The 19,060-nt window shown below is 39.7% G+C and overlaps 1 protein-coding gene across 3 annotated transcripts; it reads left to right on the top strand.

Moving 5' to 3' along the window:
* The first annotated feature begins 1,094 nt into the window (after window positions 1-1,094).
* Window positions 1,095-17,683, top strand: LOC308082165 (calcium-binding and coiled-coil domain-containing protein 1-like). Of its 3 annotated transcripts, none has more exons than XM_080423829.1 (14): window positions 1,095-1,257; window positions 3,368-3,524; window positions 4,747-4,861; window positions 5,738-5,928; window positions 6,702-6,914; window positions 7,668-7,816; window positions 7,959-8,028; window positions 9,897-10,142; window positions 11,073-11,198; window positions 13,311-13,385; window positions 14,544-14,619; window positions 14,734-14,882; window positions 16,183-16,247; window positions 16,430-17,683. In XM_080423829.1, exons 2-14 carry the CDS (start codon window positions 3,390-3,392, stop codon window positions 16,452-16,454), a joined length of 1,635 nt encoding a protein of 544 aa, XP_080279955.1. In that variant the 5' UTR covers window positions 1,095-1,257; window positions 3,368-3,389; the 3' UTR covers window positions 16,455-17,683. The 3 variants fall into 3 exon arrangements, with proteins under 3 accessions (XP_080279955.1, XP_080279953.1, XP_080279954.1); XM_080423827.1 differs by having other exon boundaries at window positions 13,308-13,385; XM_080423828.1 differs by having other exon boundaries at window positions 1,095-1,261; window positions 3,376-3,524; window positions 13,308-13,385.
* The last annotated feature ends 1,377 nt before the right edge of the window (window positions 17,684-19,060 follow it).

Raw genomic sequence — 19,060 nt, 5'->3', positions numbered from 1 at the left:
TTGCTTAGGGCCACGAAAATCCTAGGGCCGGCCCTGCATCTAACGTTAGGCCAGTGGTGGAAAATGTACTCAAATGTTTTACTCAAGTAAAAGTATCAATACTGTAATAATGTAGAAATATTGTAAGTAAGTCCGGAATTCAAGATTTTCATGAGTAAAAGTACAAAAGCATTGGTATTAAAATGTACTTAAAGTACAAAAGTAGAAAGTACTCAGCATGCAGAATATCCCATTTCAGAAGTTTTCAAATGTATAAAATGTATACAAATCTTTTGAAAATAGCAGATCTACAAGCTCACAATGCGTTGCATAAAAAGAAAAAAGTCATACTATACTGTCATCAGAAATCATACTATACTATGTTGTCAAAAATATGCTACTTTGCTGTAAAAATGGAAACAAAAGTCAACACAATGTATACATACACAAGCTATACTCTGTAATATATATACCGTTACCCTATTTACAATGTACAGTATACTTTTGTAAATCACAATGTGATGCATTGTGAGCTTGTAGATCTGTGGAACAGAAGGTTATGTGGAATGGTTATTGTGAAAAAATATGCCAGTGAAAGAAAATAGCTTTTATTTAATTGAAACCGTTACAGTGTGACTTTAAAAAGGGGATGTTTATTCGTAAAGCATAGAAACGGGTCCACGGCCTATGTTTGGTAAACACTGCATATACTGTATGATATATATATATATATAGATACAGTAGATAGATAGATATACTGCTGCTGTCTATTTTCTGTCCACACAGGGCACACAGTTCATGAGGGTAGTGCATGGCAAGTTGCAATAGCAAATTGGGGGGGTTGTTTTTTTGCATTGCAAAACAACCCCCCCTCCCCCCCCTCCCTCCTCTTCCTCCAATACCACTACTTAGAAAATGCAAGGAGCATCATCATCAACAACTAAAGCCATTAGTGTCAGATAGTACTATCCGGTAACCATGTTTGTAAAAAAAAAAAAAAAGGGATTTGAAGTTCAACCCTCACAGATCTACTTTGCATAGTAATGTAAGGGAACTGCATCTCCCATGAGTGAGCACAGCATCCACTAAGTGTACATATTGTCTGTCCATGATCCAAGGTGCTTCAGTTGATGATAAAGTGTTGAACCAGAGAGGATTGCTGCTCACTACTCTACCAAGACAGACTGAGAAGCTTCAGGAGATAGAAGAAGATAGAAGATAGAAGACAGATAGACAGATACATAGATACATCTCTTCAGAATTTCTGCTCACCATCAGGTAAGTGTTAAGTCACACCTGTTCTTACTGTAGTTTTACTGAGTGATTTCCAAAGATTTTAATCTTATCTACTTTTTCTCTAAACAGGAGGAACACACTTGTACATACTTGTGTGAGTGACTTAAAAACCTCTTTGAATCTTTGAATAACAAGGATAGATCTTCCTCAAGTGTTTAGTATTAAAGACTTAATGGTATTTGTCCGTTTATGACAAATCTAGTAACAAAATATCTATTTAATGGACCACAAATTATAAAATTACTTTCTCCTCATTATTTACCTTAATCAATGCATTCTTTGACTAGGCATCTATAGTTCTTTTATTTATTTTATTATTATTTTTTATGTTTTCAAATGATACCGAGATGTGCTTTTTAGAAAGCCACACACTTTTTTTAAGGAAATTAATATTACAATATGATACATTTATCTATGCTTTTGTGATATTGATATATAGCTTGCTTACATACTTTTCTTATGTTATTGAGTAAGGATCTTGCTGACTAGCTCACTAACCCATTGAAACCGGGAAAGCATCTGTGTCATTTTAGATTTTTAGCGTTGGTTATTAACTAATAGCAGACATACAAGCTCATACATCTGCTATTTGTGAAAAATCTTCAAAAGTGTGAGAACTGCTGATTTAGAAGGCATTTGCAGAATCGGCCTGAGGTCCTAATGAGCTAATCAAAGAGAGAGAGAGAGAGAGAGAGAGAGAGAGAGAGAGAGAGAGAGAGAGAGGGCCGCCTGGCTGACCTGATAGCTGGATGCTTTAGGACACGTTCCACCTCATCACTGTCCCCGGGTTGACTCCTGGCTGGCACCACTGTCTTCTAGGTGTCTGTCCCCTGTCTTCTAGGTGTCTGTCCCCTGTCTTCTAGGTGTCTGTCCCCTGTCTTCTAGGTGTCTGTCCCCTGTCTTCTAGGTGTCTGTCCCCTGTCTTCTAGGTGTCTGTCCCCTGTCTTCTAGGTGTCTGTCCCTTGCTCTATGTCTGCATCTCCTATCTCTCTCTCTCTTCATTATGTCTATCTGAAGAACATTTTTATTTAAAAAAAAAAGAGAGAGAGGGGCATCCTATTATATTAACCACTTAACCCATTAAGACCTGAGGCCGATTCTACAAATGCCTTCTAAATCAGTGGTTCTCAAACTTTTTTGTGGCAAGGACCCCCCTAAGAGAAGATTTGTGTTAAAAAAAAATCAAAATTATTAAACATTTCTCAAACACTTCCAAAATATTTCAAAAAGTCTCAAAAATAGCAGATAAGCTCACAGCGCATCACGGCTACGAGCTTGTACATCTGCTATTTTTGAGAACCACTCAAAAATATAGAAATATTTGAAAAACTTATGTTGCTCCAGAATGTCTATGTATAGCTAAGATTACAGGGATGCTTTCCCAACTTTAATGGGTTAGTGAGCTGGACCTGAGTTGGCTCTGTAATAGGACCCCCCCTTCCCTTACAAGCTACATGTCGCAGACATGTGAGCTTGTAAATCGACTATTTTTGGCAAAACTTTCCCGCCAGAATATTGCCCGGCAGATGCTGAGGCTCATATATCTGCTGCACAGTGTTGACTGTTATTCCTGCACCAACGAGTCAGCTTAACTGACCCAACAGCTTAACTGACCAGACATCTTAACTGACCAGACATCGTAACTGACACGAATTTTGACCTGATGCTCAAGATTCAATTTATCCCCTGAGGAAGCAATCAGGCTCGATGGTAAAAAAAAATGCAGCACTTGCGCAGGAAACAGGGTTCAAATCCAGGGTGGAAGAGGAAAGTTACAGCTTTAACCCCAGCACATAAATGTAGTTAACTCTTCATGTATCATGGTGTTGCAGATTTTATGGCATACCGGTAATCTAATCATATCATGTTTGCTGATGCGCAATGATGTTTGTAAACAACATGGTACGGTCATCATAGGCTCATGTGGTGCGTTGACCAACGCTGCATTCCTGAACTAACTCTCATATCACATTTCCATCAGCTGTTTTCCTCAAGGCCTCGACGGGAACACATTTCTGCGTATCATCCATGTTTTCTTCAGGCCTTAACCAGGATCACGTTTCCGTGTGTCCATGTTTTTCTTCCTCGACAGACACACAGCCCAGCGACAAATCATGGAAAACAAACCGGCCCTGGTTCTGTTCAGAAATGTGGGACAAGTTTACTTCCCCCAGAGCAGAGTGGAATGTCACTACAGCCTGACCTCTGAGCATCACTGGAGCAGCAGTGACTGGATAGGACTGTTCCAGGTACCATGACACCTCCTCATATCTCCTCATATCTCCTCATATCTCCTCATTATATCGTTGCTGTCGGGCAGAAACCTCTTATCTCCAGTGGTGTAAAGTACATTTACTCAAGTACTGTACTTGAATTTTAGGTATTATTTTACTAGAGTACTAGAGTACTAGAGTATTTCCAATTTCCAATACTTTTACTTCTACTCCACTATATCTCGGGTCCAAATATTGTACTTTTACTCCACTACATTTATTTGAACACTTTAGTTACTAGTTACTTTGTATATTTTGATTATTATTATTACAAAACATACATTAGCCACTTCAGCCCTATATACATTTCGGCCATTTGAAAATAGCCGATCTACAAGCTCACAATGCGTCGCATCGCGACGCATTGTGAGCTTGTAGATCTGCTGTTTTCAAAAGATTTTTATACATTTGAAAACTTGTGAATGGGACATTCTGCATAATGAGTACTTTCTACTTTTGGTATTAGCTTTTTTTCCCTAAGTACATTTTGATACCAATACTTTTGTACTTTTACTCAAGTAAATTTTGAATTCCAGACTTTTACTTGTATTTCTACAATGCAGTATTGATACTTTTACTTAAGTAAAACATTTGAGTACTTTTTCCACCACTGCTTATCTCCATATTCTAACTCTTGAATGCCCTACTTGATCATACTACAGCGTCACACAGAAGCATCAGAAGTAGCAGATCTACAAGCTCTTGCCACGTTTTGAGCTTGTAGATCTGCTACTTTTGTAATTTTTTAATTTGAATCCTGAAAAGTAACAGTTTTGAACAGGGATGATATGAGGTTTTCACCCGACGGAGACGATATACAATATATTGAGAGGATATGGACATATTTTAACATAGGTTCATAAATAGTGTTGGAAACTAAGTAACAAAATACTTTTACTGAAGTACTGTACTATTCTGAGGTTATTTTTACTTAAATTTTTCATACTCTATATAGTCTATACTTCTACTCCAATACATTTCAGAGGCAAATATTGTACTTTTTTTTACTCTACTACAATAATTTGACAGCTTCAGTTACAGATTTAAACATACATGAATTGATTTTATTTATTTATTTTTTAACCTTTATTTATGCAGGTAATCTCATTGACACCTGAAGTCTCATTCTCAAGAAGAGACCTACTACTATAATTCTGTTCATGAATTTATAAAAATAATAATGTTCTTTGATAACCAGGTGGGTTGGACATCACTGAAGGATTACCACACATACATGTGGGCCACGGCTCCAGAAGGTAATATGATCGATTACACAGAGGGAACCGAGGTCAACGGCTGTGCACTTTTCACTGGTAAGAATCCATTTATTCTTCTGCCTTCACATACGTCATGTCCTAGTATGAGCCAATAGGGGAAGGGGATCAACGTCACGTGGTTCCCTTGTTTGACCCGGCAAAAACTCGGATGCGTCTCAAAGAATATGATTAATCGCGCAGAGTTTAGAATATTTGGTCGTCCCGTTTTAATTATTCACAAGATCGGTGGTTGTTGCAATGACCTGCACCACAATACTTCACCATATGTTGCGCTATGACGAAATAAACCCATAAAATGTAACAACGTGTACGTTCCGTAATGCAATTCCAATCGGTGAAGGAATGGCGGATTCGGTCACGCCCCGAAATACCCGTATGTATGTCTCAAAGAATTGATTGATTGAATACTTTATTGACAGTTTGCAAAAAGTGCGGTGGTACGATTATACAATGATGCTAAAAGGATAACGGAAGGCTAAAACTCTAGTTGGCGTGTTAGCAGATGATGCTACATCATTCACGGTTCAACTCATGCTGCTCAGCTCATTATAGCACATTCAACACAACACTGATGCTCCATTCACAAACTGCACACATAATTAACACATAGCTAATACACTGCACAGAGAAGCCATTATTAGACTCTTTATTTATTTAATACGAGGCTGTTGGAATTTTAAAGACACTATAGATTTTCTCTGCGCATGTGCATACAATCTTGTGTTCATCATGTATGAAAACCAACAATAATGTCTACCACCCCTTTTTAATTTCACCATAGACTTCATAGACTTAAATCTATTATTTTGTTTTAACTTGTGTTTTTAACTTGAATGTAAAGCACTTTGAACTACATTTATATCTGAAAGGTGCTCTATAAATAAAGATTATTATTATTATTACTCCCTGCAGCCTTCTACCTGCCGGTGCCCAGCGAAGCAGAGTACCAGTTTGTGTACGTGGCTGACAGCGGGGAGGTGTGCGGTCAGAGCGTCTCCTTCACCTTCTCTGCTCCCAAACCCCTGGAGGAGCTGGAGACACTGAAGGAGGAGCAGGATGGGGAGGAGATGCTCCTGGTCGTGTCCAGAGCTCAAATGTTACAGGTGACTGTAATAATGTGTTGAGCATAAGAGATGAAATAAGACTATTATGTCTATAAATTGACATGAATAATAATACGGTATGAGTGGAAGAACAAACATTATTATACAGTTAAATTGCTTCCCACTGTTGCATTCATACCAGTGCTGATTTTGACAGCAAATTTTGATTTAGTTTTAGTCATATTTTAGTCATCTGAAATGTTTTAGTTTTTGTCTAGTTTTGTCGACTAAATATCATAAGATTATAGCCGGCTAAATCTAAAGTTGATTTAGTCGACTAAAATGTCGCAGCACGACACGCTGTGAGCTTGTAGATCTGCTATTTTCAGAGCGCAACACCCGAGCGCAACCAGCCAAACATAAAATGACTTGTCTTTCAGTTCTACTGGATCTCTTCTCCACTAGTCCCTCACTAACATTTTGGTCTAGTTGTTATTTGTTGACTAAATTGTCAATTATATTTAGTCATAGTTTTAGTCATCGTAGCTTAGTTTTTATTTAGTTTTTCGAAAAAAAGGTAGTCAACGTTTTTCGTCATAATTTTAGTCGACGAAATCAACACTGATTTACTAGCAGTTTGGTGACCATTGGATGAGCACTTACTAAAATTACACAAAATATGTTTTATTATTAGGATATACTGTACTGTATATTATGTCAATCAACCTCTCTGATATTTAATCTAAATAACCACCTCTGTTGAAACGTTGTCCGTACTGTTCAGTGAGGTGATTCTTAGGTCCTCATCCTCTCTCTCTCCATGTTGTGAACAGAGTCAGCTGGAGGAATGCCAGCAGCTGCTGGCAGACGTCAAACAGGCTCTGGAGCTGGAGAAGAAGGGGGTGGACGGAGAGAAGGAGAACAGCAGGAAAGCCAAGAGCGTGTGGGAGCACGAGAGAGAGGCCATGGAGGAGGTGATCTCAGAGCTCAGGGAGAACCTCAGGCTCAGCCTGGAGAAGCTGAGGAAGATGGAGGGGAGAGACCAGGTACAGCAAAGCACCCTGCAGGGTTATAACAGTAAAGCACCCTGCTGGGTCATAACAGTAGTAGGCTGGACGGGGTTATGATTATCATAACACGTAAAAGCGCTGGTTCTCAAACTTTTTCATGTCAAGGACCCCCTAATTGACACATATTAGCCCACGGACCACCATTTGAAAAGATATGCCAGGGACCCACATATAAGAGAAGACCTTTACGTCCATATGAGTGATTCTCTGCCATTTTAATACCAAGGACCCCCAGTTTGAAATGCATTAAGCCACAGACCCCCATTTGTTACATTACATTACATTACAGTCATTTAGCAGACGCTTTTATCCAAAGCGACTTACAATAAGTTACCATTTTGATCTCTGGGACCCCCCCCCCTCCAATCTACACTGTAGTATCGTCAGTGATAATTTAACTCTGAGAGTGTACAATTGGAACCAAATGGACCAGTTAGGGTCCATTTGGTTCACTCGTGGAGTTACTGACACATAAGGGTCCATTTGGTTCACTCGTGGAGTTACTGACACATAAGGGTCCATTTGGTTCACTCGTGGAGTTACTGACACATAAGGGTCCATTTGGTTCCCAACTATCAATCATTTGATATAGATGAAAATTAAAATGAAATAAACAGACAAAGACTGAGAACATCAGGTTTGTCAGGTCGCTTTGTCAGCTTTGTTGTGAATTCCATTGATAGAAAAGAGTCTTAACAAGTGCTGTATTTCTTCTTTTTTTCCCCAAAGGATGTGCAGTACACTCATGAAAACTTGTCCTCTGAGTTGAGTTGCCTCTGGGCCGAGAAAGAAGGGAATCAGCAGACGATCAAAGAACTGAAAGATGAGATCAAGATACACAATTACAGACACACAGATACAGACACACAATTAGAAAGGTAATGCGAATATTTACATATATTTTATTTTATTTTTACAATCTATAACATCGATTGGTTCGATGAATTGTTGCACCCCTACATTCACCATCAGGGTTGTATTTTTGAAAGGCTGTAACCGACGTTCCTTTGTAACCCGCAGGATGAAGGAGCGAGAGAAGAAACTGTCCAGTCAGCTGAAACACGAAGAAGAGAAGAGAAAGTCTCTGCAGGTCAGTGTTTATAGGCTAGAGATGGATCTCTTCTTCCTAGTTCCCACGGACGACCCAGCCAGCAGGCCCGATATATCATAACTCTATGATACACACATGGCAGACATCTTTGTAAGCCATCCGACCCACACCACACATAGCATCAGTTTATAGATGTGCAGCAGCATACCGTCACCTCATATGCCCCTTGACTTGATTTATACTTCGTTGTGCGATGCATTGCGTGCTGCAAATAGCCAATCTATAAAGTTACAACGTGTTTTGCTGCGAAGCGTTGTGGCCTTTTAGATCAGCTGTTTTTGGCAAGAAGTGACACCGGCGCACAACAAAGTATTAATTTATTTTCCAATAATGTTTTATTCGTTTTTTAGAAACAATATAATATACGGATACAAAGGGGGACAGATCAACCCGCCACACAAGCACCTACATATCTTTAGTAGATATGTAGGTGCTTTAGTATTATAGTCATCATTCCAATGATGTAACGTAATGAGAAACCATGTTCACCATGATGTCCCAAAACACATGAAATCTGTTCAGATGAGGGATATCAACTAAAAGGACGTTGACCTTTCAGAAGGAGTCTAAAAGAGGCCAGAGCTTCAGCAAGGTTATTTCATTGCCTTTAAATACTGCACATAATCTATGGGAGAACATTAAAGATCTATTTGTACCAAAGTGTGCGATGTAATGCAAGAGTGCGGTCGAGCCAACACCAACTCGGGACTCCTGAATATCTGCACAGAGTTGATTTCGTCAACTAAAACAATGCCAAGAAATGTTCATTGACTACTTTTTTCACTGACGAAAACTCAATAAAAACGTAGCTATGGTGACTAAAACTAAGACTAAATATATTGACAATTTCGTCAACAAATAAAAACTAGACAAAGTCATTTTGCGGCACGATGTGATCGGCTTGTAGATCGGCTACTTTTAGCATACAGCCAAGTGTAAAATACATTTTAGTCGACTAAATCAACTGTAGATTTAGTCGACTAACATCTTATGATATTTAGTCGACTAAAACTAGACAAAAAACCCCAAAAAACAGACGACTAAAATATTACTAAAAGTAAATGGATTTTTTTTCAAAAGACTATGACAAAAAAAAAGTCAAAATCTGCTGTCAAAATCAACACTGGTCCACACCCTCCTGTCTAGCATCAGGGTCTTGAGCTCTACAGTGTTGTTAGCTAAGCTGTCGCGCCGCAGTGCTTTTATACAGATGGTGAGCTTCTTCACAGAAGAAGTGCAAGGCGTTGTGAGCTTGTAGATCTGCTATTTTTGGCTAAAGTTCTCAGAAAAGGGATGCTAGGGTTCAAGTGGTTAATGTAAAAAGAGCAAACAAACAAAGATGTGGCGGCCGCCCTGTAGTAACTCTGAGGACCCACTAGGGGTCCCGGACCCCATGTTGAAGACCCCTGCCGTAGAGGAACACATTTCTGATGATTTCGGGATTCACGTGTCCGTCGATCCTTCCCCTCTCGAAACCAACCGAAACTAATTTAACAATAGCGTCCGTGGAGCAGACAAAACCACGGAAAGATATTCACATTTTAACTTGCTCTTTCATCATAGAAACAAGTGGGCTTATAACCAAAACGATCCATGTTCTCTGGGAGAAGTGGTGTTAGTGTTCCGTGTAGAAATATTGTTAGTGGGAATGAAAACATAGTCGCACGACCGGAAGTGATGCGCTGAAGGCAGACCAAAACCCCGGTTTCCTTGCGCACGGGTGCTACGTTTTCTTCCTCCCAGAGCCAACTGAGATAGTCAAAAACAGCAGAGGGCGCTGTTTTTCCTTTTCATTTGGCGCTGGGTTCCCAGATTGGTCCTGACCTGACCCCTCCTCCTCCTGGCAGGTGGAGTCCGAGGCAGAGATCCGGGAGCTCCGTCAGCGCCTGGCGTCCGGAGAGCACGTGTGTGAGAGCCTGCGCAGGGAGCTGTGTGAGGCGGGGCTCCAGCGGGACCACACCCACAACGAGCTGCACCAGGCCCGCCTCCACAAGGCCCAGCTCACCCTGCAGATGTCCAACGAGAACCTGGCCTTAGTGGAGGGCCGCGCCGCCTGGGCCCAGGAGAGAGAGGCCTTCAGACAGGCTGCTGAGGTGAGCCGTGTAGACCCGGTGGTTCTCAAACTTTTTCATGTCAAGGACCCCCAGTTTGACATGCATTAGGGCTACGGACCCCCATTTAATGGCCTTTCTATCTCTGGGACCCCAATTTATATTGTAAAATCAATATTAATTTAACTCTGAGAGTGTACAAATGGACCCCAAATGGACCCATTTGCTTACAAATGGTACCAAATGGGTCCACTTGGTTCCATTTGTACACTCTCAGAGTTACAGAACCATAACCATATACATCATTTAGCTGGGGACCCCCTGGAACTCCCTCAAGGAAGCCTGGGGGTCCCCGGACCCCACTTTGAGAACCAATGCCGTAGAACCCTTACTGCAGTGGTTCTCAAACCTCTTCATGCAAGGGAATATTCATAACAGAAAATATTATGTAACAATTTTTCAGAAATTATCCAAATCTTTTAAGATTTTCAAGATTTTTCCAAACAATCTCACAACCGCGTCGCACTGCAATGCGTTGTGGGCTTGTGTAAGATCGGCTATTTCCGAACAACCAAAATATAAAACGTGGTTCCTCATTTTGCTGGGGACCCCCTGGAATCTCCTCAAGGACAACATTACATTACATTACATCAAAAGATGTAATGTTGACTGATTGTAGCAAATGATTTCCAATGATTTAGAATGCAACCAAGAGAAACGAGATGAAACTCATTTGAAAACATGTTGATGCAAACAGTTGCTTGTGTGATTGGAAAAAACATGCAGCCCAAAATCCCTCTGCAAACATAGCCTGGGCCTTACTCTAGTTTATGCTCATTAAAGCTACTGTACTGTATTAGCTGACTGGGGTCTTCCAGCGAACGCCCATACTTGGATCGCTGTATGTTTGCCACAGAATAGGGGATGCTATATGGTCTTATGTGCTTTAATGTAATCTTTCCGATGCCACAGATTGATCAAAACAAATTGCAGCAATTAAGCGGCGAGTTGCAGCAGAAAGAGGAGTGGCTTCAAGAGGAGCGGGTGGAGAGGGAGAAGCTGGACGTGGAGCTGACCAGAGAGAGAGACGACTACAGGGTGAGTCCATCACAGCATGTGGCAGTGGTGTAAAGTAACTAAGTACATTTACTCAATTACTGTGATCAAGTACAATATTGAGGTATCTTTTACTTTACTGGAGTATTTCCAATTTTCAGTACTTTTACTTTTACTCCACTACATCTCAGAGGCAAATATTATACTTTTACTCCACTACAATTATTTGAAACCTTTATTTACTAGTTACTTTGTAGATTTTGATTATTATTACAAAACATACATTAACCACTTCAGCCCTATGTACATTTCGGCCATTTGAAAATTGCCGATCTACAAGCTCACAATGCGACGCATTGTGAGCTTGTAGATCTGCTATTTTCAAAAGATTTTTATACATTTTATACATTTGAAAACTTGTGAAATGGTACATTCTGCACAATGACTACTTTCTACCTTTGGTACTTTAAGTACATTTTGATGCCAGTACTTTTATACTTTTATTCAAGTCCATTTTGAATCCCGGACTTTTACTTGTAACAGAGTATTTCTACATAGCAAGTATTATACTTTTACTTAAGTAACAAATGTGAGTACTTTTTTTTACACCACTGGCATGTGGCAAACACCTCTCATTCATTCAGTGCAAAACACATTCAGCTCCAAATATAAACGCTCACGCTTGCATCGTATCACGTTTCGGAAACTGGAGAAAGCCCAGGATGGATTCCATGCCAAAGTTTATCGCCTCTCTCTCTCTCGTGCATCTATCTATATACAAACAACAGACACAAATAGTCAGGCTGGCACTGATATCACATCAACAGATATGTGTCACTGTGTCATGTTAGACCCCCGACCTCCCCTTGAACTGAAGCAGAATAATATGTCGGCAGAAACCAACTATGTCCAACATATTAACTTTTCCTTTCATTAAGGACATTTTTAAACAACACAACACTGCCTCATCAAAGTTGGTATGGTGACTTTATACATCGTCAGATACTTGAATGTGTCTTTATATTATCATCACTTTACCCACATACATTATATTATCATCACTTTACCCACATACATTATATTATCATCACTTTACCCACATACATTATATTATCATCACTTTACCCACATACATTATATTATCATCACTTTACCCACATACATTATATTATCATCACTTTACCCACATACATTATATTATCATCACTTTACCCACATACATTATATTATCATCACTTTACCCAAATACATTATATTATCATCACTTTACCCAAATACATTATATTATCATCACTTTACCCAAATACATTATATTATCATCACTTTATCCAAATACATTATATTATCATCACTTTACCCAAATACATTATATTATCATCACTTTACCCAAATACATTATATTATCATCACTTTACCCAATTACATTATATTATCATCACTTTACCCAAATACATTATATTATCATCACTTTACCCAAATACATTATATTATCATCACTTTACCCACATACATTATATTATCATCACTTTACCCAAATACATTATATTATCATCACTTTACCCAAATACATTATATTATCATCACTTTACCCAAATACAGCTCAAGTGGAGTTAGGAGGTTTTTGAACATTAATGTGGAGATAAAAAAATACATGAGTTGGAGTTAGGAGGTTTGATGGACAGTTTGAGGATCCAATGGATTTAGGAGGTTTAGTCAGAAGCACATTTTAATACTTTTCATTGGTTCACTATGTGTAAAACCCAAAGGGTGTTCAATAGCACTGATTTATTAAAGAAAATTTAAAAAGTTGAAAAACGGAGATAGTTTCTGTCTGACAGTGAGAATATTCAAATGGTAGGACTGTGGTTAACCACTTTCAACCTGGCATCCCTATTCTGGGTATGTCATTATAGGCTAATAATAATAATAATGATAATGATAATGATAATGATAATGATAATGATAATGTTCATTATCATTATCATTATCATTACTATTATATTACTATTGTCCATAGTTTTCAGAATATCCCATCTACAATATTCACAGCGTGTCAACCTTGTAGGGTAGTAAATTGTCTGTTTGAGCTCATTTTGAACATTTTTGAAAGACATAAAACAGGGTCTTAAGGTTGCACAATACTGCCCCCAGCAGGTGCAGCTGAACTATGCCAGGCAGGAGTTGCAGGAGTTGAAGGCCAGGATGAGGAGCCTTCAGAAGGAGAACCAGGCAAGCATTCTGTCTGTTCTACCATCATATATCTATATACATTCTGTTCTACCATCATATATCTATATACATTCTGTTCTACCATCATATATCTATATACATTCTGTTCTACCATCATATATCTATATACATTCTGTTCTACCATCATATATCTATATACATTCTGTCTGTTCTACCATCATATATCTATATACATTCTGTCTGTTCTACCATCATATATCTATATACATTCTGTCTGTTCTACCATCATATATCTATATACATTCTGTCTGTTCTACCATCATATATCTATATACATTATGTCTGTTCTACCATCATATATCTATATACATTCTGTTCTACCATCATATATCTATATACATTCTGTTCTACCATCATATATCTATATACATTCTGTTCTACCATCATATATCTATATACATTCTGCTCTACCATCATATATCTATATACATTCTGCTCTACCATCATAACACATGATCATATCTATATACATTCTGCACTACATTGTAACTGTCTGTCTGTTCTACCTTCATAAGATGAAGATAACCCATTTAATCCAGGAACGCATCTACAAACTTTTTCATGTCAAGGACCCCCAAAATGATTACACACACCACTAAAGCACGAGGAGGAAATTGACTATTTAGAAGGGATGACAGAGGAAATGTTTGGAGACTATGACGAGTGGTGGTTTAAACAATGGTGCAATAGCTGTGGTGTCTTAGAAGGGATGACAGAGGAATGTATTTGGCCCCGGACCCCCCATCTCAAAATATTCTGTTCCAGGGACCCCCCGAAGCAAAGATTTGAGTTACAAATGTTCTCTTTAAAAAGATATATATATATTAAGATTTGCACAAATGTTCACGCTTTTTCCAAAAATAGCAGATCTACAAGCTCATAGCTTGTAGATCTGCTATTTTTGAATAGCCAAAGTATAAAATAATGGTTATAGCTAAAATCTAAAATGACACAGATGTGTTCCCGTATTGAATGGATTAACTGTCTGCTCTACCATCATAACACATGATCATATCTATAGGTGTCTCTCTGTTGAAAACAGCCGCCCCCCTTTTTCCATTTTGGTATAAACACACACACATACATGCATAAATACATGCATTAACGCATGTGAATAAATACACCCTCCCCTCACAGGACCTCATCCATCAGCTGGAGCAGAAGGCGGAGTCAGAAGAAACCAAGTCAGATGAAGAACCTCCCTATTTTGACTGTGAGTAATTAAAGTGCTGCCATACACTCTTTCATGAGAATCGCTGCTTTATTTAATGAACGCCAAAGTAACGGCGTTACCTGCTCTGATCCTCTCACCTCATTGGCCCCTCAGCTGTGGAGGAGGAGAAGGAGGAGGAGGTGAAGGAGGAGGAGAAGACTAGCCCCGTCATCGTGCTCACGTGCTCCTCCCATCGGGAGTTGGAGAAACCTCTGGAGTTCCTGAGCGACACCAAAGGAGAATTTACATATGATGACATGCAGGTGTGTTTCACACTAGAAATGCACAGATACCATTTTTGGGCGGTGTAGCCGCCCCTATAAGTGGGGTTGGGACACCTCATTAGTACACCCTTTCCTGCACTGTGATTGGCCCATAATAGTACACCCCTCTACATTAGTACACCCTAGCTGTACTGTGATTGGTGGACTCTATTGGCTGACTTTATTCAGCACTGTGATTGGCTAGTGAGACACATGATGACATTAATAACCTATAAATAGGACTATGCACTTCAAAAAAAATTTTTTTTTAAAGTGAGCTTCCATCAGTGTGATGACCACTGTGATGACCACACCGCCCACTTCACACTGGGTGTGATTTTTGGGCGGTGTAGCCGCCCCTATTAGTGGGGTTGGGACACCTCATTAGCTGTACTGTGATTGGCTCATTAGTACACCCCTAGCTGTACTGTGATTGGCTGACTCTATTGGCTGACTCTATTCAGCACTGTGATTGGCTAGCGAGACACATGATGACATTAATAACCTATAAATAGGATTATGCACTTGGATTTTGTGAGCTTCCATCACTATGATGACCACTGTGATGACCACACCGCCCACTTCACACTGGTGTGATTTTTGGGCGGTGAAACCGCCCCTATATGTGAGGTTTGGACATCGACACCCATTGCACCCCCCCAACCCTGTGCTGTGATTGGCCACCAGTGTACCCCCCTAACCCTGCACCGTGATTGGCCAATCACAGTCTATTCAGGACTGTGATTGGCTAGTGAAACATGACACATGTGCATAGCCCTATAAATAGGACTATGCACTTAAAAAAAACACATTTATGGTTTTTTTTTTGTTAGGGGTGTGAACTTCCATCACTGTGATGACCACTGTGACCACACCGCCCACTTCACACTGGGTGTGATTTTTTTTTATACCTTGTACCTATCCGATATCTGTGTGTTTCATTTAAAAAAGCTAGGACTAGTCAGTGGTTCTCAAAGTAGGGGTCCAGGGACCCTCTGGGTTCCCTAAGGGGGTTCCAAATGGACCCGTCCCTTACAGGTCTGTAACTACGAGAGGTTATACAAATGGAACCAAATGGACCGCTACAGGTCCATTTGGTTCCATTTGCACACTCTCAGAGTTACGGGGATCCTTGAAATTAAAATGCTCAAGAACCACTGATCTAGGAATGAATAATTGTTAGAAAATAACTTGTAAACTCAAATTAATGATGAGTTATCAGTGATTCATTCTGCAATTTAACATGACTTAGTGCTCTTGTATCTCTGTGGTCTTCTTATCTCTGTGTCTCTTCCATCAGGAGGAATGGAGATGCACTGAAAGCAAGTCCTTGATTCTGCCTCAACGCACTGAGCCACTCCTGAGGTGACCACACCTTCATTACCTTGGTTTAAAGCTGCAATACGTAACTTATTTCTGTGAATACATCGAGTTCCACTGTTTTGTCTCATGTATGTTCTGTCTCTATCATGTATGTTCTGTCTCATCATGTATGTTCTCTATCATGTATGTTCTAGTGATCACCACTATGTTCTTGACCTTCACAGTGACAACGATATCTACATGTGGTAATAACGCAGAGAAGACAGATAGATGGCGCTGTTGAGACGGATCTGCCAGAGGAATCCATAATGCATTGCAAGGCATCATCAGGAGATGTACTTACATAAAGTGTGCATTTTATTGTCTGTCTGTTTGCACTGGTTGTTTTGAGGATTCACATTGAAAAGAATAGGGGCTTTACCTCATGATGTGTACTGTACTTTACAAGAAATCACAGCACTATTTCTTCTGTTGTCTTAAGTGTCCTGATGACTTGACTTGTTTCTGTTTTTAATGTTTGTAGAGGATTATCTTATATGATGTTATATCCGTAGGACCGGCTGGTTATGGGGGGGCGAGCTGGCCACGCTCGAGTCCACAGTGTCTTATGTGGAGTAGATTTGCCCCTAGTTGCACAAGATAGAAGTATCTTTCTTGCTTGCCTTCTTTTTTCTAGAGATGGAGGTTGTAAGGCTCGATCTCGTGGTTTGGTGCAGAGACATGTAGGTTGTAAGGATAAATATCCTGGTTCGATTCCTGGTTCTATCTTCTAGACCTATTGAGAACACCTGGCTTTCTGCCTGGTTCTATCTGGTGGTTTGGAATAGAGTCCTTCAATTATATGCTGGATTATCATCATAGATATGGTGATATCTAATTAGCCGATATGATTAACTAGGAATACTTGTCTCCCGTAGAAATATGATGCATTCCTCCTCTATTTCTGTTCAATACCAGTGTTTATCTCTAGAGATGTGACGTCATGCCATGACGTCACGCTGGTGTTGGCCAAATTAGGCGATCTTCATGCTGGGCGTGGTATCCTTGGTAACAATGTTTGATTTTCTAAGAAATACGATATTTCAAAATGTAGTACAACTACGTGTGTGTGTGTGTGTGTGTGTGTGTGTGTGTGTGTGTGTGTGTGTGTGTGTGTGTGTGTGTGTGTGTGATGAAGCATAAAGTAAGTTATAACTTGCAGTATAGTTTAAGTATATTATATGGTACAAATGATATTACGTCCATATAGACGTACATTTGCAACAACAGAAAAAGATCAGATGATAAGATCTTCTCTACATCTTCTTAGCCATTAGCCATAACCTTTGCACGAGTGTGTAGATGTTAGAATGTGTATGGCAGGATGATGAAGTGGCTAAGTTAAGTGATAGTGTGTGAATGTATTGATTTGAACAATTGCTGATATGAGAATGTTTTAAAAAAATAAAGAAAAAAATAATAAAATGAAAGTGAACAAATACAGATGTAATGTTTTGATTTGCCCGGGTGAGGGGACATTACTTTTCTTCATTCATCTAGCTGATGGCTGCTCAGGTGGCTCAGATTAGCACACAGGGGTTGGAGTGATGAAGGGACACTTCATAAATTCAGCTGGGCTGAGCCGATGGTCGAACCCGCAACCTAACCTCAGAGTTGTATAGTCAATATAGATGTCAATTTGCACACACGTAAGCATACGTGCAATGATCAATATCACACTCCCCATCCAGTTTACCTCCCCCGAACACGGGCCAATCGTGTTCATATAGATGCCCGACAAAGCCGGATGCATTCGGTGGATTCGAACTCACAACCTCCGTGTAGGTGGGCAGGGACTTTACCACTGTGACACTCGAGTGCCCGATGTAAAATGCCATGGGATATGGTGACATCAGTGGTGTTGATATCAGAGGGTCACAGTGACTGAACATTGGAGATGTCAGAGTGCTAAAGATAAAATGGAGATGGAGCAATGTGAACACAACATGATGAGGTGATAGGGTAGCATGAGAATAGATCTACAACTTAACAAGGAGACCTGTCCCCCTGTAAAGGGACAGGCCTGGCAGTTCTTCCTTGGCCTACTGTGAGTGTGTGTGTGCAAAGTTTCACTGCAACAGGCCACTGCGTTCATGATTTGTGGCATTTTGTGCAAAATGGGCCACTCCTGTAAACTTTGGAAGTCAATCATAGCCAATCGGAGTGGAATATGAGAAATCTGACATATGTCTTGATCACATGACTACAGAGTTAATGTGTATCGTGTACCAACTTGAGTGGGGTTCAGACAAAAGGACAATAGGAATAATAATATCTAAAATGAGTATAGGGCTTTTCCAGGTCCCCAAAGAAAAGAAAAAAAGGCTAAGACTAAGGAATAAAATAAAAACAGTGGAATAGTGTTGTAGCAAAATGAAAAAAATTAAAAGTGTTTTGCAAAGATGTGCCTCATGGTGGCATCATCACAGAGAGATTTGAAGGAATAAATGTGTGGAGGTTCTTGGCCTACTGGGAGTGTGTGTGCAAAGTTTCTTGCTGATCGGTGGATGTGGCATTTCAGTGCAACACTTACAGAATGTGCCTGATTATAAAATGTTATCAAACAGCTTCTGGATAACATGTAATTTTATTATTTTGCCAATTTTTTCACCCAAGCATTCACAACATTAAAGGGCAAGACCACTTTGGTAGAGGTTTGGGTTGTGTAGTTACCTTGCCATGATGTAACTCCAAAGGTGAACAAGAAATCAAAAATAATTGCCCCATTGATTAGAAATTGATCATTCGAAATATGCTCCTCATTGACTTACATTGTACGGTGAAACAGCTTTAAAAGTCGCTCTTTTAGCACATAA

This window comes from Gymnoscopelus braueri (assembly GCF_963280865.1).
Source record: "Gymnoscopelus braueri genome assembly, chromosome: 3".
NCBI lineage: Eukaryota > Metazoa > Chordata > Actinopteri > Myctophiformes > Myctophidae > Gymnoscopelus > Gymnoscopelus braueri.
Note: the sequence above shows the minus strand (reverse complement) of the source record. Positions and strands in the feature narration are given on the sequence as shown.